We start from the raw sequence: 25,424 nt of genomic DNA, 5'->3' as shown, positions 1-25,424 counted from the left end.
ACGCTTAGTTATAACAGATTAAAATATTTAAAAGAAAACCAAAAGAAATGGATTTAAGAGTCAAAATCAGCAAGCATCGAGCATTTAGTTAAAAAATGTGGAAAGTGGCACAGAAACAGATTTGGTTAAATCTCGAATATGAATTTTTAGAACAGAGGCTATGATAGAAAAAAGCAAGCAAAAATATTTTTTCGCATTGTTGCTATGGATACCACGCGCCTTTCAAAGAGCGTGTTTTGTACTTTATCATGACACTTAAATGTATGATTAAACAAATACTTTTTTAATACTTGTCATTAAAAAAAACTTTTTAAATTATTATTTTATTAATATAAATATACTCTATTTTAACAACTGTTGATTATTGAAATTCTCTTCACCTTTTGATAAATATAACTAGTTTTTGGAGTTTATTTTGCTTTTAAAAAACAGCAAATTTGAAGTGCTTTTTAAGAAATCTAAAACCACATTAAAGCTTATCAACATAAAAATATTTATTAAACAGTATTTGTTCTAGAGGAATCAAGAAAAAAATCTGTAGGCAACTAAAGCATTTATGTATGATAGCTGATTTAAATCCATAATTTTCTGTCACTTTTGCTTCAAATTACCTCCCTTTGGTATGGTTCTCTAACATAAGAGGAAAAACGATATTTTGCCTACAAAGGTAAAAGGCCAAATGCTTATTTTTTCAATCGTCAACTTCCCTTACTTATGCAGCAATATACCTTCATCACCTGCATATATAAGGTTTATATCTCTCATTTGATCGATACGCGAGAGCTTACTCTACATAAACAATTTTACTAAACTCTAAACAGACCTATTTTAAAGTTTAAAACTTTAAAATTATTTATATATAAAGACTTTTCAACTCTATTTACAGCCATTCCCCACAATAAATTAAAGTCTAGGAAATATAACATAACTGACAGCTTTTTTATATTTAATTTTTTTTTTAAATCAACTAGTAAATTACCTACTTTGTTATAGGTCATTTGCAAAATTATTTTATTTTAAAAAATCATTCGTCTTTTACGCACAGGTACTCTAAAGTTGACATTAAAAGGGTATTCGAGTTTCTGATGGATAATATCTATTTGTTTTAAGAGATCCGGTCTTCCAACAATCTGTTGCAATTTCCATGCCACCCAATTGCGTCCCGTTATTAACAGACCTATCTTTGCATTCATATGATGAGAATTAGTTCAAAATCTCATATATGAGAAGAAAACACTTGCTTGTGACCTTCAACTCGACATTTAAAATTGACTTTGTATATATACGAGGGCCGTTCAAAAATTACGCGGACTCTGCTATTATTAACGTTTACAGACGTCATATACTTATGAAAATTCACAGAAATATGTATCTCAAAGATTCGAAAAAAACTCAAAAATTTTTGTATTTTAAAAAAATTCTCCTAAAATTATCGCTGTGTTGATATCGCTGATGGAGAAGTACGGCGCACGACAAAAATTTTGAATTAAAAACTTGCGGAATCCAAAATTTTTTTTTCTATAAAATTTTTCGACAATTTTCTCAAATGTATCTTTATATTGTTTTATTATTATGTATTTCAATTTCTGACATGATATTTAAAGTATTTACAGAAATATAGTGATTTTTCTCCGATGCGATTCCTGTGAAAATGACTGTGAAAAATGGCGTCTCCTGAATTGACGGAGCACCACCTTTTTGTTAAATTATGTGCAATGCTCGAGGTATCGTCAATATAAATCCAAAATATGCATAATAAACATGTAGTAAACCAGAGTATTCGTGACATTTGTCAGCAAATAGTAAACTAAAATTTTAGACCGTTAGACCTCTGTAAAAGGGCTATACGGGAGGACGGGAAGAAGATTATCGACGAAAACTTTACCCGAACTGAAAACGTGATTGAGAGTGACCAGTGTCACACTGTATCTCATAAATACCTGTTTTGGTTTTAAAACAAAAATGAATATGTTTTACTTGTTTTATAGATTTTAATCTTGACAAGAAATGGTGTATGGATGTTGAATAGATTTGGGAACTCAAACTGTACAGGAACTCGTGGAAAATGTTGAGAAAATGAAAGCTGCCTGAGATTTTTTTATAATAGCGCCCGTCACGTCGAAGATTTTGCTGCTCCGTGACTTAATGATATGTCCAGATAAATCACTCAAAATTGATACCAATATACAACATTTCGATATGAAATTTTGAAGACCATATCAGTAACGATTCTTTTATATTATGTGTGACATTTTGCTCGATTTTGTCGTCAAATATTTTGTCTGTGCAACAAGTCCGCGTAATTTTTGAACGGCCCTCGTACTAATAGTTATTTTCATTCATATGTCGACAAAATATATCCCGGTGAGCTAGACATAAAAGATACCACAGAGGCTGACACACCTGTAAAAAACAAAGCTTTATGATAAACATAACTTTGAATTTTTAATTGTCAACCTTCCTTACTTATGCATTAATATACTCTTATTATATGCATTTGGGGGTTAATATCTCTCAGTTGATTCCAGTTGCATGAGCATTCTCTACTAAAACGAGGTAAATGTAAGTTGTTGATAAACAAGTTGAAGATACAAAAATAAATTTACTCTTTTAAAGTCAACATTTTATAAGTTCTATGGTCAATACAATGGCCTTGTCAGTTAATACAATTTATCTTTAAGTCAAATGCTGACTGCTGATTTACACTTTACTTATTCTTAGACCATTATTTACTTATTGAATTTTGGCGGATTTTTCCGTTATTTCCACATTAATGACATGGAGCACACAGCAGATGTGGCCGTTTGGCAGGGGATGCTCTCTCCTCAATAGCACCTGATCCAGCCTCTGCGGTTCGTTTTTGCTCTATTTTTGTCTGGTATTGTTTAAATGGCATTCGACCTTGAATACTCTTCGTTATCTTTGTATTTCATCCGAAATAAAAAAAAAAGTATATGCTTAATAAAGATGAATTTATTCTTTACATGGACTTTCATTTCCTTAATTAAGAGAACAATATTGTCATTGGTGAAGGTATACTACACACTGAACCACCTGGTCATTGTTGATCTACACACTGAACTTATTCGTCATTTACGAAGTACCCTTCAGAATGCTAAAAATAAATTAAAGGGTATAGTTTAACCTTTAGTGGAAGAAAGAAAAAAGCTTAAATTCGAATCGATTACTTTCCAGTATGAAGAACAATAACTCTCAGAACTATCGTGAGATAAATTGAGTGGCTTGAAAAAAAGAACGATCTCACTACATCTACAAAGTGAACAAAAACAATAAACTAATTAAATACTAGTAACAGATCTTTTAACTGAATAAATATTGAAAAGATTTGTTACTAGATGAAACTAGCATGAAGAAATACTTTAAATTTCTGCAATTCTTTTAGGAACAGCAAACACATATTCACTGGCCATGACTGGAATATTTCTTTTATCAAACCACTCCCCAAAAGGCTTTCCCGAATGAAGTGAATGTTCACTCCTCGATCCCACCTCTTATGTTTTGAAAATTTTAGAATATAAAAGATGGCTATTTTACTATCTTACCTTTATAAAACATTTTAACAGAAGTATCATAAATAAAAGTAGATCACTTTTTTTTATAAGAATTAGTCCCATCTTTTTTGCCATAGCTAGTCCAATGGGCTATACATTTGTTATTTATATGTCAGTATTTGTACTGTGTATATCTTAGGCACATTTATCTTTGTATACATGTAATGAGATATTTTTTTACATGAGATTTACTGTCTATTTTGTGCCTAAGATTTTTTTACGTGTATCATATGTACTTTAATTAAGATGTGAAATATTTTTGGCATTTTCAATAATAAATGCTCTTTTTCGACAAACTACGAGTATGTGTTATGTTATCTGTTTGGCAAAAAACAGAGCAGAATAGACTCATGCTCATGGCTAAAAAGGTATATCCATTATATTAGAAGAGGATGTTATAAAAGTAGATACACAAATTATTATTTGTATCAATTTGTATAAAAAGTATCAATTTAATTAGCGTTTTCCTCTTACATGTTATAAAGCAACTTTATTTTATTATCTGTTGAACTATGTCGAACATACTGTACTCATTGCTGTACATTTTATCTTTACTTGTAACAAAAGATTATTTGATATCTGTTGTACTATATTATTACTTTTCATACTTCTGGTGTTCTTTTCCCATTGTCAGCATTAATTTTTTGTAAAAATAAGCCTTTCACCCCATATATATACAGACCTAAAAGGTATATAGTCTTTAAGACTGCGATAAAAAGAAATTACACACCCAGACTGAAAACAGTTTATAAAAGCACACACTTTTAAAAGCTTTTTGGTAAAATGTGAAAAATTTAAGGCATCAGTTTTAGTTACTATATTTAAACAAATTTAAAAGTTATTAATTGACTCTTTCTTTTAGCAAGTTTTTTTACTTAATAAATATTGTACTTTGAGTTCGTTGTCATTATGCTTTCAGTTGTAAATATGCACATTTTATTTGTAAATTTATTAGCACAACTTACTTTCAAAATATAGAAATTCCAATATTCAAACTCATACTCACAGTTCCTTTTCTAAGGAAGAAATTCTTCAAAATCATTATTCAGTTTTAAATATTTTTTATCCCATACAACCAAAATGAATTTGAATTACCATAGCTATATTGGATTCCGAAACTTCATTAAAATCCTTATAAACAAAGTTACTCCTCACTAAGATATTAACAGCAGTAAAGGAGAAACTTAAAGAGTCCTGTGCAAAAATATATTCAAGAAGTGGAGTAAATCAGATTAAAAATACCAAGAAAATTTGAAATCACAAGATTTTTGCCAAAATCAACAGCTTCAAAACTGACAACTCTTCAACTTTATACACAACCATTCCTTATGATAAGATTGTTTTTTAACATCATTGACAACTGCTTTTTTAATAAAGATGGAAATCAAAAATTTATTTACATTGTCACTGTTCATTTGCAAAATTATTTTGTTAAAAAACATTCTGATTGTACACACAAGTACTCAGAAGTTGACATCAAAAAGATGCTTGTTTCTTATTAGGAATATGTTTGTGGTTTTTGGAGACCAGATCTTCCAACAATCTATTGGAATTCCAATCGATACCAATGGTGCTCCATTAATAGCATGACCTATTTTTGCATTCATATGAAGCAAAATTTGTCCAAAAGAAGAAAACACTTGCTGTGGCCTTCAACTCGACATTTAGATAAATCGACGTTGTATTGTCAATTATCAATGGTAATTTTGATTCTTATGTCGATACGATATATCCCAATGAGCTTGAGATAAAAGATATCAAAGAGTCTGACACATCTGTTTCATATTTGGATATTTTACTTGAAAAAGACATCAATGGTAATCTAACAACCAAGGTCTGTGATAATCGTGATGACTTTAACTTTCCATTCTACAACTTGCCTTACTTATGCAGCAGTATACCTTTATCACCTGCATATGGAGTTTATATCTCCCAGTTGAGCACGCACTTCGTATGTACAAGTTTTAAAACTAAGTAGATTATTGACAAACATGTTGAATACAAGAATATCAGTTTCGTTTTTAAAAAAAAATCATCATTTCGTAAATTCTGTGGTCGATACAATGACCCTGTAAGCAAATGCAATTTATCATTAAGTCAAATGTTGACTGACGTTTTACATACTTATCTTGAGTCCATTATTTATACACTGAATTGACGACGTTTTTTTTTTTCATTATTACCCGATCATGACAAAGAGCACACGGTGATATATGACCGTTCGTCGGGGTACTCTCTCTCCTCCATGGCACCTGATCCCACCTCTGATGTTTTAAACATCCGTGTTTTCTCTGCTCCTATTTTGTATTGTTTAACGGATTTTTTTTAGCTTGAATACTGTTACAGTGAGTGAGTGTTACTGAATACTGTTGAATACGTTATCTCAATATATTTCATTCATAGCTTACAATTATAAAGAATATTCATAACTTACACTGCCTTCAATTACTTGAGCAATATTTTTATTCCTCCGACTCGGTTTTCTTTTTAACATCGGGTAAGGACATCATATGACGTTCTAGAGTGAGATCGGACATAAACCAAAAGGTTTGCACATTTTTTTAAATTAGTACACATAACTTATTCCTTTTATTTCATTTAAATCAAGATTTGAATGAATAATTCATTAATAAAGTTTATGAAATTATTTAAAGTGCTTGTCGTCAGTTTCATTCAAAAATGTCTGTTACTGAGATCCGCAAACCGGAACCACCACCTTACTCTCGTATTTGCTATTTTGAGGCTGTTAACCGAAAATGGAGGTAGACTTTGAAAAGAATATTTCGTCAATTACCATGCAAGTCAAATCTGAACAAGTAGAGCTTTTCAAAAAAGCTAACCGTCTTTAGCAACAATTTTAAACAATAAACAGATTTACACTTAACAGGCCGTATAATTCTTTTGAATTTCTTGATTTTGTATTTCTAAATTAGCTTTTTACGGGCATTAGCCCTACCATGGTTGTCGCTCGGTCATCTCCGTAAACTTTGACTGGCCGAGAGCTTTCGGCAAACCTCGGCTGATTCCCATTCACTCTTCAAACAAGAAAGGGGAAAAGAATAATAACAAATTGTAAAGCCTGCAAGCAATAACTATCAAATTTTATTTATAATGAAATTAAAGAGACCTTTTTATTTACTGCTATGAAAAATATCGTTATTAAGAAATAATTACTGCTGATTTTGTTGTTCGTTTTGTCATTTTTTTAAGATTGGAAATGTTGCAAAATTGTTAAGTCGTACGAAAAATAGATCATCAGAAAGTTATCTCCCTTGCCTTGAACAGCATTTCATCCAATGAAATAATTGAAAATTTTCTCATCATGCAATTTCTACCAATCACAAAAGAGAGGAAGTGCATAGTCCGAAGACTGTAAAAAACTTCAACTATACAATACCGTCTTCCAAGGAAGACGGTAATAAAGTTATGGACATCATCTTATGTCTAGGGTTTACTTAGGAGAGAAAGTATGAAGTCTGGTGCAAGCGTTTCAGGAGTTTATTTAGCAATTATTTATAAGATGCATCCCAATGTATAAAATACCCAGCAGACATTTATTAATTTATTTATTTTTGCCAACGCTACTATATAGTAAATAAATATGAAAACATTAAAATCTCAAATATCAAAAAGAAAGGTATGATATTTCGACCCCCTTTTCACTTTACTACATCACAATGAGCTCTACTACCACGCATGATAAGTGGATTGATAAACGGGTCAATGATCCTTTTACTTCTATCTATAAAGAATTTATTTTAAATATAGTATCTAGCAAATGGCACATCAGAGCTTAGGTTCTATCATACATAATGTACATAGCCAGATTTTTAACAAATTAAAATCAAAAGCTGTACAAAAATTCCATATTTTATCAAAAGCATTTAGTCCAAGTCAGAGTTCCAGAAAACGTCGCTTGGACGAATTTCTAGATTTCCGCTAAACACAGAAAAGTTAGATTGCCTTGTTTATACTGATGGATTGTAGATTGTTTTGCCGATAAATGTAGCTAAAACTTCTCAGAATTTGTCAGATATTGGCATATTATTATTAGATGTAGGACAACGTCGTTTATAATATGATATAAAGAGTCTGATATTTGAAATGTTAGATCACTCAAAGAATCTCATTACTTTTCCATCTAATTCGAGTGACACGAGATTTTCTCGGGATTTGCAGGGAAGTGGTCCTTTCCCTGAATTCTGTGGCATGTTCTTCGTTTGATACGTGACAGTCTATGGAAGATTCCATGGCATCATCCAGTGACATTGTACTTCCGTTGTAGCTGCTGACATCAGACATAGAGCTCGCGCCTTCATATACCCATCTTAGTTCCATCATGGCAGCATGGAGCTCAAAAAATCGTCGCATGAGCCTTATGTCATCTTTTCTTAAAATTACCTAAAATGTATATCAAGGTACTTATATATTGAACATATATTTGAATTCTACATCTATATATTATTTCAAACACTCACACTGATATTTTGAAAAGGTTTAGAACTATGGGATTGTAATTTTTTAAAAAGTGTATTGGGAATTTAGTACCATTTACATCTAAAGTCTCATTTTGTAGGAACCGGATAACGTCCGGTATTGATGGAATTATGTTCTTTCTTTTTTTTGAGTTCTAGTGATACTTTTATATCAGGTATTAATAACTCTCATTATGTATAGGAAACAGAGGAAAACATTAATTTTGAAATCAAACCTCCTTAAGATTTAGTTTAGATTTCGAAGTACATGTTATAAAACCTTGTTATTTCCGTCTGAGAGACCCTTTGCGGTCAAAGACTATATAAAGGAAGATCAAGTTTTATTTTACAAATTAGAAGTCTCGTTTATACAGTTTTAAATGACAATTTTCCATTAGTTATTTAGGACGATTGTCCGATAATCTAGGGCCGTGACGTATCTTCTCTGTCGCCGACAGGTATCTGCAGATAACATCTGCCGGGTGCGTTTGATTTCTTCATCTTCTTAAATTACTCTTCTCTTCCTTTGTAAATTAGATTTTTATCAGTTTTCGTCTTAACTGAAGAAATATTTTTGCAATGTTTTCCATTTATAAACAAAATATTTACATGAAAAACAATAATATTCGTCGTGCGTTTCAGTTTTTTTCTCGTCAAATCTTTTCTCGCGTCCTTTGCAACCTCAATCTTTTCATGACAAACGATGGATTATGTAGATTTTGAATCTGAGTGATATACGAATTCCCAGATTAACAAATGGTAGATTAATTTTGCTACACCTGGTTATTGATTCCATTTATAATATGCTAAAATGATGATTTGAAAAAAGCGATATATATCCTTAATATATACGGTATATATCATTTTATCCGCCATATTTACTAGTTTTCGATCTGAGAGCAATAATAATAACTTAATCAACTATAAACTGGCGAATTGCGTATTCTCAAACAGAAGAACCTCTAAGAGTTTATCGATGTTTTTTTATTTAAGGTGTTGCACTGACAGATATCGGAAATTGTTTCTTTACAATTTCATTTTAGTTTGTTCGGAACAAAATCTCCTTCAGAAAATGTAATTAAGAAGAAAACACTTTTACTGGCTATAATGTCAAGAACAAGCAACAAAATTTTCACTTGTCGCCACTCTGCAATTTTACAAAAAGCTCCAAATCCAGAATTAAATAAACATCACTTGCAAATCAATTTTTTCAACAGAATTATGTATTTTGCAGAAGAATGTGCAAAGCATCTAAGATCAATAGAAATTTTCCGTAAAATAAATAAAGTAAACTGGCCCCAAGACCATAAACTGAAAACAGACTTGTGTGAAATTACAGATCGATATGACGATACAAATAATTTTGATAACGAAAATTTTTTTTACCATATTATGTATAAATTGGATTTTTTTTTCATAACCTGAAAAATTTGAATAACCCATTTATTTTAAATAAAAAGCTATTTAAAATCAAAATTTTGACTTAAGTCTGTTCTTAGTTTATGGTCTCAAGGCCTGGTCAACAGTTATTCTTACCATTTGCTGCTTGACCCATTGCAGTGCAGATGTTATGTCCTTTTTCCTGAACTCCGGACATTTCTGACCGCTTTCTTCCTCTCTGTTGACCCTCGTGAATCTTTGAGGAAGGGTTACGGGGGTCAGATCTTCAGTGACATCACAGTGGAGGAGGCACGTGGGTATGGGGAGGTTGATGGGGTTAATTTCTACACTGAACTGTTGATGTTCCATGTACTTCTGTCCATTACAAACATTTCTGATTAATCATTGGTTTATCTCTTTTTAACGTGCGATACGGATGCCTGATTAACGAGTCACGTCTTACAACCCGGGGCAATATTATCTGTAATGGTGTATACTATCTAGATATCGTACTCAAGAAGCTTTTTGAGCTGATGTGCGATCTGCAGCGATTAAAACGCTCTTGTGGCATAATGCATTACAGAAATGTAACGATTCGCATTAACCCAGGTATTGTGATCAGCCATCGGCTGTTCCATGTTTATCAGATTTTGATGATACCATGTACAGAATGTTATATAAAGTAAATATAAATATTTTAAAGTTTACCCTCACTATTCTCACTCACATAAAAAAATCTGCCGTATTAAAATGCAAATAACTTTAGGAAACCTTACAGATAGATTTAACAAAAAGGTGGGACCAGGTGCCAATGAGGAGTGGGCATTCCCTGCCTACCGGTCACACCCGCCATGTGCTCCTTGTCGTGATCTAGAAATAACGGAAACAACCGTCTAAAATTCAAGGTGAAAAAATGGCCTAACTATTAGCATAAAAACGTTAGTAAGCATTTGACTTAATGATAGATTGTATTTGCTGACAAGGTCATTGTATATTGACCATACATGTACGATTTACCATAGATTACTTTACACGAGACTAGTACTGCTGATATTCTTGTTTCATAAACTTGTTTTCCAATAACTTTCCTCTTTTAGAGATTGTTCATACGTAGAGAATGTTCTAGAGTATAGAATCAACTGAGAGATATGAACCCCGTATGCAGGTGACACGACACATTCCTCAAATATCTGTTTTGTGTCCATTCATAGCAGATCAAAACTATTTCAAAGATACCATTCTCTTGTGATTTGTTTTGAATGTGTCTTTAAAAGTAAGTACATGTACTCTAGAGACCATCAAAAGGATTATATAGGAAACACCATCATCTTTTATCTTGCACAAATGCCTCGAGTAGGGTACCTCGATGTTTAGCCAGGAAACTAGCTATGGTAACTTACTTAAATGAGACATTCTTGAAGAACATTATGTGTCATTGTGGAAATTTGTCGTCTTACCTTAATGTAAATAAAAATATCAAACAACATTATTTTATATTATTGTATTGAATTCAAAAAAAGGGTGAGAAAAGAATTGAACTATAATTTTGAATTATTGACGGCATAGCTATACATGGTATTTCCTCTTTTAAATATAGGAGAGTGCAATTATTCCTTCATCCTTAACTCTCTACGGGTCAGGAGTTAAATCTTGGTCAAACATATGATTTTTTTAAGTCCGTCGTTATTGCATGGAATTGTGGAAGAGAAGGAGTTCTGAGATATTTGCACACGAAATCTATATAGATTTCAACCCAACTTTCCTCCGTGCTTACATGATGGCCTAAGAAGCTTGCTGCAAAGGCAACTCTTTGCAATAACGTTCATGACTTCATGGTAGCACTGTGTAAATTGTGATGCTCCGGCACGCCGGTGTCCCCTGTTTTTAAAAAAATGCCTCTTAGAAATAAATATTTGATCGCGGAGGGAAGTATATGTGGATAACGAACAGTATTCAAGCTTAAAAGTCCATTAAACAATAGAAATTTGAAGCTGAGAAAACATGAACTTCTAAAATATAAAATAAAAGATCAGGTGCCATGGAGGTGTTATATCATCCCCGCCGTCTGGTCACACCAGGGGTATGCTCCTTGTCATGATCGGGAAATAGCATAAAATCCGTCGACAAATCAATGTGTAAATGATGGCCTGAGAAATGTAAGCATAAAATACGTCCATCAGCCTTTGATGTAATGATAAATCGTATTTGCTGACAAGAGCTTACGAAATCATGCCTTTAAACGATACTGCTGGTATACTGATGTTCTTATTTCATCAACTTATTTGTCAATGACCTACCTCGTTTTAGAAACTGATTATAAGTAGAGCATGCATTTGCGTATCAAATCATTTGCGAGATAAAAACCCGCATGCAGGTGATAAACGTAGACTGTTGCATAAGTAAGGGAAGTTGAAGATTGAAAATTCAAAGTCATCATGTTTATCATAGAGTTTTACTGTTAGATTACCATTTAAATTGTTTTCTAGTAGAATATCCAAATATGAAACAAATGTTATTTCAAGCTCACCGGGATATATAGTATCGACATAGGAATAAGCATTGTTAATTGATAATACGTATATTCGATATGCTAGTATCTAAATGTCTAGTTGAAGGCAACAGTACGTGTTTTCTTATATACACGTTTAAAATTTTGAACAAAAATACAAATACAAATCTGTTAATAAGTGGGCGCAATTGGTTCCAATGGAAATTCCATTGGATTGTTGAAAGATCTGGTAATTAAGAGATTCACTAGAATACGCTAAGTTTCAATTGAACTATTAGTCGTAATTTTTCAAGGCCTACCCTAATCTCTCGTTTAAGTGCGCAACCATAATCAGTCAAATAGTGTTTAACATCTTGGTTTGCAGATGGCTATACAGTAATAGTTCTCAAGGACTTAAGTTGGTTTTAGACTAACCCTAACAACTGGAATAATGTGCAAGGTCTAACCGAAAATTTCTCAGGTGGGTGCAAAGCTATGATCCCTTAATCACCCCAAGATGTGCGAGCAGTAACCCTTATTAGTCGAGTGATTTGCGGGGGACAAGCTCTATAATGGATGAAACCATGAAATAAAATCCGTCAAATTGTTTTCTATGACAATTACCACTCTGTTGGCTTTTTAATATTGGTCATTGGATCAAAGACTGATTTCACAAACGTTGATTGATTCTCCGCCCCATCGGACTTTCCGTGCCAGGCCATTGCACTTACACACCTGAAGCGGGTCTCGAAGAAAAGAGCCACCATCGCACCTTGGACTTTGGAATCTTGAAATTTTTTCCAGTCCATTTGATGAATGATTTAAACTGAAGAGAAGTGGTCGAGTTACTATTCCTCTGACGTTTTCTAAAGAAAAAAATGTAAAAAATTATATATTTTCTCAGCAATATGATTGACTACTGGGATTTTCGTGTTTTGGCACGATAAAACTGTTCTCGTCCATTAAATATTTTGGAGATTATGCTAAGCCATAATTCTGTATAGATACACTTTGCCAAGAGCTTGTGTGAGAGAAAACGCAACATTTGATCAGATTAAACGCCAATCCATGGCTATTTATCAATTCATCTCAATCGAGCACGCCAAAATGGCCAGTAAAAGTGTAAGAGGAGCAGATATCAAGATGGCAAATGCGGATATTGCGTCCTCCCCCCTTAGATGGAGAAGATCAGGCAACAGGGTAGCAGGCCTGCAAGTTCCCGACTTATCCGACTTTAATTAAGGGATAGCTGAAGAATCCGGGTTTTAATCAGTGACGTAGGACAAATTCTTGCTGCAAGTCATATATGACGATTTATTGAGTGCACCAATCCGCGTGATTACGGGAAATGCTATTTACGTCGTTTAGGATAATTCATATAATTGGCTGGAAATCATCGGCTATCTATCTATAATGAATTAGCCAGTTTCTTGTCAATGATAACGACTCATCATTATTTCTAAATATCTTAAACCAGAACTAACAGTCTTTAAATGGATGTAAAAGTGATTGGAAAATGATAAACATTATTGTCTCTGTGAAGTCTAACGATCGATTTCCGTGGAAGAGCATTGTTGACAAAAACGAATGGACCGGTGAAATACTGAACTAACGCATGGAACACCTGAATTATTGATCTCAATCAAATGTAATGATTAAGCAATGTGGCGAGTACCGCTTGATGTTGGGAAGATGGTGGGGAATTCTATTAAAACTGGGGCACCACGGGACGTTGTAATATGAATAGGGAATTTAATTAAGGACGGAAGCTAGTGGACAGATTTGACAGCATGAAGCCTAATTGTTTTCTACCAATTTCTGCGGGACCAGCGACATGTTTGTCGGGAGGCTAGTGGACAATGATGCTGCTGGGGTGGTGGTCATTATGTGTTTGTCTTTACTGGCTTGGTGGTGCTGGGACTTCTAAGGTAGAGGTCCTTCTTATCTGCGATCAAACTTTCCAAGAAATTTGCCAAAAGAAGCAACATGACGTAAAAGGTGACGTAGACGTGACGTTGGTATCTGCCAATGACAGCAACTCTTACATCAGCCATGTGGAAAACATACACAGTTTGTTATGGAATGACAAGCATTTTGACGTCCTTGTGATATTCGGGGACAGCAGCTTGATAAGTGCCGCTGGCACAGTGGTTCAAGGAACCCGAATACCAGTGATTGCTTATAACAAAGGCTCTGTACCAACGGTAAGTTTTCGGTGGAGACATACTGTTGTTGTATATGTTTTTTGTTGTTGTTTTTTCAAAATCAATACTTTAAATGCTGTGCTTAGCAAAAAAGATAATATAGAAAATAAAACTTTCAGTGTATCAATAATTTTCATCTCTCAAACCTTCACTCACTCTAAATAATTAATTTTACAGTTGAATAGGCCAATGTTCTTGTATTGATTTTGATGAGAATTTGCATTATGAAGTTCTACTTGCTATTTAAAATTTACAAAATGGACAGAAGTTCCAGTTTGCAACTAGTTTTGCATTAGGAATCCTGTCTGAATCTTTTGATTAATGAGGAGAAAACTGTCTGAATCTGCTAATTAATGAGGAGAAAGCTTTTAATTAATTTGCTAAAAACACGTGTATGCTCATATTCATTTTGAAATATTGAAAACGAATTCAGTAAATATTTGCCAGTTTTCGAATACGATAAAGTTCCGAGAGTGTTTGGTTTAACTACTTTACTTTACACAATGGACGGTAACGAAAGAGGAGAATTTCCATCTTATTTCTAATTAATATTTCGTCTGTAAAAAACAAAAATTAAGCTTTGTTTAAAATATTGCATTCAAAATCTTTTAAACCAAACAGTGTGCAGAAATATCTAATATGCTAGCGGAATTTGGTTACCCCTTCGATTTATGTAAAAATATATTATAAATTTCCGAAAAGATTTTCGTTCTCTAAAAAATTTCATGATAATATACAATTGCAATCATAACGATAAACTCTTTCCCCATCAGTAATGGAGAGAGCGAATCTCTCCTTCCAACTATACACAATAACATCGGACGTTAAAGGCATAATCTGGACTTTGAGATATGTACCCGAGTAAAGGTCGTCAACATTCTCTAATTTGAAATTATTTCGAGTACCAAAGCTACAGTTACATTTCAGATTTTATATTACTAATTGCCGAGTAATCTTGACATTGTTTAAACTTGAATCACTGTCTTGAATACCTTAAGAATACGGTTACTCTTGTTAGTCATCGCCTTAACGTATTAAAGAATACCAAAAATAATTCCCCTCACCCAATACGAGAAGATGAAATAATAATCAGGTTGGGGAATTGTTACCCCAAATCTCCAAATAAAATATATGGAGATAACGACCAGTATTCAAGCTCAAAAGTCCATTCACCAATACAAAATAGGAGCAGAGTAAAAACATCAGAGGTAGGATCAGGTGCCATGGAGGAGTGAACATCCCCTGCTGACCAGTCACACCAGCCGTGTGCTCGTTGTCATGATTGGAAAATAACGAAAAAATCCGTAGATTCCTGATACTAGTACATGTATATATGCTTGTTTCATCAAATTGTTTGTTAAAGCTGACATGAACTCTTAAAAAGCCATCATTTTTCATCTTTGTACGACTTACTACATTCCTGTACGCCTTTGTCCGCCATATTTCTTGGATTCCGCATTTAATTGAAAATTTTTGGTCACCTGTACCTGCTATATATAGCCTTGTACGATTGCTTCACTTGAGTGATTTTCTAGCCTGACTGTCGACATGTACACATCTCCGATAACAAATTTTTAGAAGTCCATAAACTGACCAAATACATGTTTGAAAAGTAAACATTCAACAAAAAATAGAACTATTCCGAGAATTAAATTATTTTTGAATGCATTTGCTGCAATATAGAAAATAAACTAACACGGAATACATACATGTACACCAAACACCCATGCAGGTCGAGAAAACGCGTCAAACGCAGTGATAAAAACATTTACCTGACTACTGCTATCGTTATAGGGATGTGCACATGTCGAAAGAATTATCCAAATTTACTTTTATTGAAAAATGCATCTCAGAAGTCATGTAATCCATTGCTAACTCAACAGTAAAAGATGCTTGGACACACGTGGCCCATGCCGATCATTTTATTTGGTCAGGGAAAATATCAAAGGTTGAAAGCTCAGTGGGGGTGATTGAAAAAAAATGCAAGTAATTTTTTCGAAAATAAACATTACTCTTGTCTGTACATGTTGTAAATAAAATTTACGATTAAGTACATGGTTTAACTTCATCAAATTCATTAAAAAAAGCAGGCATTATTACGAATCATTCACCTTTTGAAGATATTTTCCCGTGATATGGGGGGGGGGGGTAATAAAACATGCATAACACTCTCAAAAAAATAATGTAAGAAAAACGTCTGAAACAGATTGGATTTCTTTATGATCAATTATTATCAAAAAATACTGTGTATTGGCTTTATTAGACCTAATATAATTTGATTTAAAGTTATTTATAATTTTATGCACTATGAAAGAAAAAGTGAGTGCGTTCACATACCCAACGCTCCCCCAAAAGTCGAAGTGCTGAAATTCCCAGAAAAAAATAAAGGAATCGTAATTTCCGTATAATATGCACATCTATACACATTGTGTCCTAAATATCTGCAAAGTTTGACGAAATTGTGTGCAGCGGTTTATGAGGAGTAGCGCTGACAAACTGCTCACCTCTATATTCAAGATATGGCCAAAATCTAAATGTAAAATTGCGGAAATTCCCGAAAAATAAAGAATTCGGAATTTCCTGGAGATGTGCAAATCTACACACACATTGTCTCCTATAAATATCTGCAAAGTTCGACAAAACTCTGTACAGTGGTTTATGAGAAGTTGTGCTGACCAAAAAAAAAAAAAAAAAAAAAAGACTGACTGACGGGTCAAAAACATTACACCTCACGCGTGGGGTATAATAAACGAGTTTGATTCTTTGGTACAATGATAATGAAAATAGAATTTAATGTGAATTAAATTTCTAGACATAAATAATTAATGATTATAAGAAAAAGCATATAGGAAGAGAGAGTAAACTCCTCGTGAAAATTCCACATTCTACCTAAAACTAGCTTTTTAAAAATTCTCTTGTCTGTTGTCCAAGTTCGACACATACGTTTGAGAAGGTATTCGGGAAAGTTCCCAATGTTCCCATTCCTGTGATGTATATTTCACGTTTATTATATCCCCCGCCTGAAAAGTGGGAGGTTATATAGTAATCGTTATGTCCGTTCGTCTGTCTGTCACGCTTTGGGGAACCCATCTCTTATCCGCAAATCCTCTTATACCACTTAGAGAAATTTAATGAAACTTTCAAAGAATCTTAAGTTTATTACATATTACCATTATGCACCTCCTATTTTACTTTTTGATCTGACACGTATGGGTTTAGCGAAATTTTGCTTTGCCGTTATAACCATATGGGAGGCGGGGAATGAGCTCATTGCTCATAATACATGTACGTCTAGTTTCTATTTCAATTTGGGCGTTTGGGTTAATTTCCTGTCCAAAGTAAAATAATTATTATTATTCAATTTATGAAGTTTCGACATCCCGCCTGAAATAAATCCTTGATCTGTCCTAAGGCATAATAAGTGGTACAGTACAAAGTGCGTAGGATTTTATACCTATCATTGCCACAACGGGTGGTTACAGACAGAAAGAGAGAGAGAGAGAGAGAGAGAGAGTTCAATATACAAAAGAATAAATAATAATTATCCGTATTCAACCAGTGTCAAGTATCCCTACCTTAGCTTTTAAAATTATCTCCCGAATTCACCTACAGAAATTATTTATATATATAAAAAAATACCTAGACTATCAGGCAGGGATACTGAAATCTCGAAATACTTCCTGTAACAACATAATTATTAAACAATTACATTCCTCAAAATGCACATACTTTGTGGTCGGAGTGACACATTTTAAAAAAATCTCAAAACTGAATTCGGCAGAAATGTCTGTCTTCCAAGAATACTTAAATAACAGTTCATGTCAATTATTTTTGTATGACCCCCCCCCCCCCCCCGTCCAAAAAAAAAAAATGCCTAAATGTCAATCTGAACAGGTCTTGTATGCCCCCCCCCCCGTCCAAAAAATCAAATGCCTAAATGTCAATCTGAACAGGTGATGGCCTTTCTCCGTGTGTGTATGTGTTAAAGAATGTATAGATGAACACATAAAAATTTGTACTCTGGTTAATTGCTTTTAAGATTTGAAGTAAATTATTGCCGTACATCAAATTACTTGTTTTAGATTTGAGATTAGTAATAAAATAATCAGTTATAATTGACAAATGAATTTTGCGACGCAAACCAACTGCAGACTATATACATGACTTTGTATAGCATGTATATTAGAACTACATGTAGATAAACAATTCACAATTATAGCTTATGAACATCAGTTATAATACCCCCCCTCCCCTTTTACCCGCGCAAATACCAAATAACTTCTCTTTCCACTTTTGATATTTTCCCTGACCAAAATCTGATCAGCACGGACTAAGTGTATTGTCGTGCTAGTGTGTATGGAGTAATGACAGTGTGTTTACTAATGAGCTTTTATGGAGTTTATTTCTTTTTTGTGATGCATATTTCAATAAATGGAATTCAGGGTGTATATCACTTGACTTGTGCACATCTTGGAACCGACGCAGTAACCTTATTACCAGGTATGGGTATGTTTACAGCGTTCGAGGCGTTTTCTCGATATGCATCAATTGCATAGGACATGCAAATCAAAGACGTTGGTTGTTTTGTTTCATTCAAATGATATAATTTCAAAATGTGTTTGCAAATTTTACTGCTTTTTATTTCAAGTTTATTCTGCATAAATTGGCGCACTGTAAAATACGTACTCATGCATCTAAATTTCTCTTCCAAACTTGCATTTTTTTCTTTTGATTCAAATCAATAATCATTCAAAAATATGATTATTATGTTGTTTATTTTGTTTTTAAAATGTCTTGATCACCTCAAGTGTTCTCATATGCTTTACCATCGGAGATGTGCACAAGTCGATACCCAATCCAAAAAATCATTCAAGTGTAACGAGCGCATTGGGGTATACATCGTTACAATGAGACAAGGTATCTGAAAGAAATATGGCGGAATACGGCTATAGTTGGTATGAAACAAGTCGTACATAGATGAAAATGTTGCGTTTTTAAGAATTCATGTCAGCTTTAATAACTTACTTCTTTTTAGAACTTGTTCTTATGTAGAGCATGCTCTTGCGTATCGAATCAACTGAGAGATATAAACCTCGTATTCAGGTGATAAAGGTATATTGCTGCATAAGTAAGGGAAGTTCACGTTTATTATAAAGCTTGGTTGTTAAATTACCTTTAACGTCTTTTTCAAATAAAATATTGAAATATGAAATAGGCGTGTCATACTCTGTGGTATCTTTCATTTCAAGCTCACTGTGATATATCGTATCGACATAAGAATGGAAATAGCCTTTGTTAATAACAATATGTCTTCGATATATCTAAATGTCGAGCTGAAGACCGCAGCAAGTATTTGCTTCTGATGTCGTTAAAGATTTTGAATAATGTCTGCTTCATACGAATAAAACAGCAATTCTGCTAATAACGGGACCACAAGAATTCCTAAAGATTGTTGGAAAACCTGGTTTCCAAAAACCACATAGATATCGTCAATAAGAAACTAAAGAATCTTTTAAATATCAACTGAGAGTACTTACGCGTACAATAATTTTTTTAAAAAATTATAATTTTGCAAATGAAAATGACAAAAAGAATAAATTCATGAGTTTCATTTGTACTGAAAAAAGGCTGTCTTTTATGTTATTGATCACGGTAAAATATTGTGATTTGAAATTTTCCAAAAGTTACTTGGAATTTTCAAAAACCCATATCTGATTTACACCACTTCTCAAATATATTCTTGTACAGTATTCCTAAAGTTTCACCTTCACTAATGTTAATATTTTAGAGAGGAGTAAAGAAAATGACTTAGTGGAACATTTACTGGAACCCGCGGTGTATAAGGATTTTTATGAAGTTTCGGACTAAATTATAGATATATGGATATGATAATTCAAATTCGTTTTGGTTAAAATATTCGAAACTGACATTTTCTTTATTTTGCAGATTATTACATCGCATGTTTGTTAATGCTGTAATACACTTGAATCGGAATAAACAAACTACACTCTGCGTTCATTTTATAATAGAAAATATTATCTCTGGGTTTTTCGAGCAAATGCATACATTCAAGTTAAGTGGCAAAAAATTCATAAATTGATGCAAAAATCACAAATAAACACGAATGTTGCGTTATTAAGGGAAATGTAGCAGAAAAAATTGCATGTTTTGATAAATTGATGAATGAAAACAGTTTAGGGACATTAAATGTGAAATTTACTCGAGAACTTAATGGTTTGTGAAGATCACGAAGTGGTCATTCTTAGAAATCCATTTAAACGGATGTCCGAAAATAGAGTTTGTATCAGGTGCCATGGAGGCGTAAACATACCTGTCTACCAGTCCTACTCGCTTTTGCTGTCTTTGTCATGACCGAGAAAACGAAAAATACCTAGACGGTTCATTCAGCAGAATTTATTGAAAAAAATCTACACTAGCTGTTGACTTAAATTCAGAAATAGCGACTGTGTTTAATCAATTAACGATAGTTATTTTCAGTCGTATGTCGACGTGATATGTACCAGTAAACTCGTAATTAAAGATATTACAGAGTCTGTACCATCCATTTCATATTTAGATCTTTTAAACCATACAGGCTAACAACTAACAACTAAATCGTATGACTTCAGCTCTCCTTATTTATGTAGTTATATTCCACTATCACCTGTTTATAGTGTTAATACCTCCCAACTTGCTTTGAGTACGATCAGTTTATCCCAAAATCTCCTTTACTCTTCAGGGCGTGTTGGTTTGGACGCTGTCATGAAGAAATTCAATCTGGTGGAATGCTGATTCAGGTTCCTTCCTCTTACAAACCTTTCGATTTTTTGGCAAAATTTTTGCTTTCTTGACTTCTCCACAAATTGAACTGCCTCCCCGAATAAGACTTTGAACAAGAAGACCACTAATATTTAAGAGAATGGCTTATAAAACTGTCTTGGTGCTCTTGAAATTATTTGCTCTTTTCAGACCTTTGCTGTTTTTGTCAAGTGCATCTTACTGTAAATTTGTTTTGAGGGTTTTAGGCAATGGATTCAAGTTTCATTATCTGTTTGAATTTCAGACAAACGTGGATAACTACAATTTCTGAATTTTTTTAACTAATTGTTTAGATATTCTTACACCCTGTCGTTTGTTTCTTTTAAAAAAGTGTGAACGACCCCCAAAGTAATGCCTATCAAATTTGCTATGTGTCTTAAAGTCAATCAAACATCATTAGTGATCATTTGTTGAATTTTGGCAACAAAGTAAATTGGTTGTAAGTACTTGTCGCCAAGGACGGTACCCATTTTTAATGCCCATTAAATAATTTTTATTCATTGAAATGAACCAGCTCACATGTCCATAGAACAGACATTTGTTGCTGTAAATTTCACATATTTCATTGAAAATTTCTTTGGGATTCTTAACGAGTTTTACAACAGTTTTAATAAAGCAATTATTTTCACTCTTGTTTACTGATTCTTTACCGTTCATTTTTAATGCTGTGTCTCTAATAGCCCTTGTTTCCCAGCTTCTCACTGTGAAACTATGAGATGAAAATTGGTCACATAAACTGTTTTCAATTCATTAAAGATTCATTAATGAGAGAAAGTCAAGCTTAATGTTATGATTACTATGTTGTATGCCACAGAGTTCAGGACATTATTTATTGAACAGCCCTCGTATAAGAATGTGTCCCAGGAATGTTATTTATTCCACTCACTAAGTTTTTATACACTAAGATTTCTTGAGATTTATATTTGAACGCTTTAAAATGAGTTCTGAGAAGGGCATACAAAAATCTATATGCAATAGAGACAAGTAATAACTACTAGTAACACACGAACATGGCACCTGATCCCACCTCTGATTTTTTCGGAGGTCTGTATTTGCTCTGCTCCAATTTTATATTGTTTGATGGACTTTTGAGCTTAAATGCTGTTCTTATCGCCATCCATGTACCCCATTAATAGATGTGGCACAGATATTGCAGGGTATACAACGATAATAACATTCCCTTTTCTGCTGAATCGACCTTTACGTAGAGTCAACACACATAATGTCTTTCACCTAAAACAAATGAAGCTATTTTTATAAGTAAAAATCCCTTTATGATTATGGGCCTTATAAACCCCGAAGTGTCAGGTAATACTCTGTCGAGAATAAAAGACTGGGATGTTTCCGGGTGTTGAAAACCTCAGGGGAACAGATGTGTAAATTGAATCATTATCTTTTAAAGTTAATGTCAATTGTTTGCACAAAGATCGAATATACTTTTTACTGCTATTTTAATGCTATTTTAAATCTTAAATTGGTTTAAGTACATTGATGACTGAAATATCAACATGTTATATTAAACCTGGAGATATCTATAACGTAAACAGCATTGTTTGTAATTGTGCAATGAAATCAATTTCATGATTAGTTTAGTTTTCAAAAGAAGAAGGAGAAATAACCACCTTTATTTCCATATTTGCATTCTTCCTTCGGCCTTATTTGGAAATCAAATTTTTAAAAAAGTCAAGTTTACGTTCAGTCAAAATATAATACATAAAACCTTATAATTACGGAGGCACAAGCACACCTTTGGAAAACATACAGAACACACAGGCTTCCTATTAACAGGTTTGTAACAGGCGGGGAAAATGTCCGGACGGGAACTCGAATCCTAGACCTCTCGCTTACTGTACGGGTTCTCTACCACTGAGTTGCCAATCCGACGTATCCAATTCCGTTTTCACTCTGTCGTCATTTTCTTAAGGTTTTCCATCCAAAAAAACTTCGCCAAGACTAAACCAAAGAGTTAGAGAGACTACATGAATAAAATGTTATAGTTCTAGCTGTTGTTGTTTGTAAAGCGCATTTCTCTAAGTTTTAATTGGAAGAACATGGTATTATAGTTAATAATTCTACGAATGGAAATCCAAAAGATATACTATCCAACATATTTACTAATAGTTCACTTTCCAAGGAAGATATCTTTTAAAACCACATTTTAGTGTTTATTCTTTTAATATTCCAGTCAACCAATATGATTTCGATCTACCTTACTTATATTGGGTTCCTAAACTTATTTAAAGTCCTTTTAAACAAAGTACATTGCACAGGTTGAATAAGCAGTGATGTACTTATCTTTATCTGGTCAACGCCTGCTCTGACAGGTAAATTATTGACAAACAAGTTGATGAAACAAGAATATCAGCAGTCTCGTTTAAAGTCATCATTTCGTAAGTTCTATGGTCGATACAATGACTTTGTCAGCAAATACAATTTATCATTGCGTCAAATGCTGACTGACGTTTTTCATACTTATTGTTTGTCCATAATTTATACACTGAATTGACGACGGATTTTCCGTTATTTCCCCATCATGACAAGGAGCACACGGTGGGTGTGACCGGTCAGCAGGGGATGCTCACGCCTCCATGACACCTGATCCCACCTCTGTTTTAGAGGTCCGAATTTGCTCTGCTCCTATTTTGTATTGTTTTATGGACTTTGATATTGAATACTTTTCGTTATCTCAATATCCTTCATTTCACAGCAAAGTGCCGAGCGATTGGCGAATGGACATTTGGTGCCTATTTTTTTTACCGACTTAAGTCAGTCGCAAATGGGATTTGAACCCATTACCAATAATCTTCCGATCCCCAGTATTCTTTTGAACCGATAAATCTACGATGGATGGATTTCTTCTTCCACGCAGACATATTACAATTAAGTGGCATTATGCAACTATGTATGAATATTGTTTTTTTTTTTTTTAATTTAAAAAATGGGTTTATAATTTTACGTATGTCTTGGTTGTCTGTTACATATTTCATATCAAAATATGTTGCCTTTACGTCTACATTAAGGTTAAAGATACATCAGTTAATCCAAGTATTGGGGGGGGGGTCCTAACAATACATTTTTTTTTTCAAGTTTCCACATTCAGTATAGATCAGTATACACATGCACGTGCAGCAGTGGCCTTAGTCTAGTTAAGTTAAAAACACAATGAACAAGGAGCCAATCAGTTCATTCGTTCAGGGCCGTGCTATTTGTGGGAAATATGAGATAAAACCTTTCGTGATTAAACAGTGGCAATCATAAAAACATAAAAGACACCAGAAGAAGTTAAGTCGCTAAATATGACCGATGGCCCATTAGTCCTTCGTTTATGTTTGGGATTTCCAAATAATCGACTTTCGTTCTCTCTCTGTAACTCAACCCCTTATAACTGTCTGTTTCCTGCCGGGCTCTGTTGACTTTCTACCAAATAACTTCCGAGTGGATGCCGTGGATTCAAAGAGGTCAACAAAATATGTGTTCAATAGAAATTCAATTAAGTGTTACAATGCATTATCGATATTAAGAAACCGTCACGAGATGAGCGATTAAGGAGAACCCCGGCCAATAGATTGGATGAAATACCAATTCCAGAGGAATTCTTCTGAAAGTTGTGTAAATTCATCTTAGCTTAATTTCCCCAAAACACGACTTTTTAAGAATTTATTTTGTCAAGGATTCAACGTTTAATTAAATTCCCACAATAACAACTATCCATTTTCAGTGATTTCGAATTTGTTATCATGACAGTCATTCAGCAGATTTAATATAATCACATCTTTTTTGTTCTTCGAAGATTTACCAAAATGACGTAATTTCCGTCAACTCCAACATGTTCCATCTTGGACAAGCCATGATGCATCTTATAAACAATCTTAAGGTGGACACACATGCCCACGTGTTCACGGACATTAGTTTACTTTATGATGGTTTCCTGCAGGGGTTTTGGGATGAAAGTCTTAATTTTTCTCACTCCACGATCTTGGAGGAAGACAAGGAGAATGAAATCTCTCTGTTCTTCTATTTGAGGGATTTACGGGAAAGTGGTGTAAAACAATTTGTTGTGCATACACGTCCAAAATTGGTGTACCTCTTGATGCGTGCAAACAAGCGTTTAGACAAAACAGGAAGGGGATATCAGTGGTTTTTATCGGATACATCCTTGTTGGATTTTATGGAAAGCGAAATCATTCCAGAGGGAACACTTGTTGTAAAATCTGCTCAGAATGATCATGCTGTTGTGGAATACACCTTAGGGCGGATCTTTGAGGAGGTAGAATATATCAGGCAGAATTGTTTCACCAGTGACATATTCGATTGCATCAGGTAAATCATGTCTTTTTGCCTTAAAAGCCATATGTGTCATCATTTTTGTTTGTAATCCTGATTCCATGGTCTTATTTGTGATCTTGTTCATGGAGTTAAGCTTTCTAAATCTAACTGAGGAACAGTAAACCTATATCTCGCTAATCTATCGTTTTGTCTTATTTCA

The 25,424-nt window shown here is 33.6% G+C and overlaps 2 protein-coding genes across 2 annotated transcripts in view; one reads left to right on the top strand and one right to left on the bottom strand.

Moving 5' to 3' along the window:
- Positions 1-7,165: 7,165 nt before the first annotated feature.
- On the bottom strand, positions 7,166-9,906 carry LOC134233501 (uncharacterized). The gene is made up of 2 exons (XM_062715478.1): positions 9,584-9,906; positions 7,166-7,973 (listed from the first exon to the last, which is right to left on the bottom strand). Exons 1-2 carry the CDS (start codon positions 9,794-9,796, stop codon positions 7,689-7,691), a joined length of 498 nt encoding a protein of 165 aa, XP_062571462.1. The 5' UTR covers positions 9,797-9,906; the 3' UTR covers positions 7,166-7,688.
- A 3,512-nt stretch (positions 9,907-13,418) lies between these two features.
- Positions 13,419-25,424, top strand: part of LOC134233492 (glutamate receptor ionotropic, NMDA 1-like) — a 35,262-nt gene continuing 23,256 nt past the window's right edge. The window contains exons 1-2 of the mRNA XM_062715467.1: positions 13,419-14,119; positions 24,729-25,258. Of these exons, the coding sequence (XP_062571451.1) occupies positions 13,775-14,119; positions 24,729-25,258 (875 nt within the window). The 5' untranslated portion in view covers positions 13,419-13,774. The remainder of the gene's footprint in view (positions 14,120-24,728; positions 25,259-25,424) is intronic.

Source organism: Saccostrea cucullata, unplaced genomic scaffold (assembly GCF_032062105.1).
Source record: "Saccostrea cucullata isolate Sc308-1 unplaced genomic scaffold, CSIRO_AGI_Scuc_v1 ctg258, whole genome shotgun sequence".
Taxonomy (NCBI): Eukaryota; Metazoa; Mollusca; class Bivalvia; order Ostreida; family Ostreidae; genus Saccostrea; species Saccostrea cuccullata.
The sequence above is the reverse complement of the archived record's forward strand: the minus strand, read 5'-3'. Positions and strand labels throughout refer to the sequence as shown.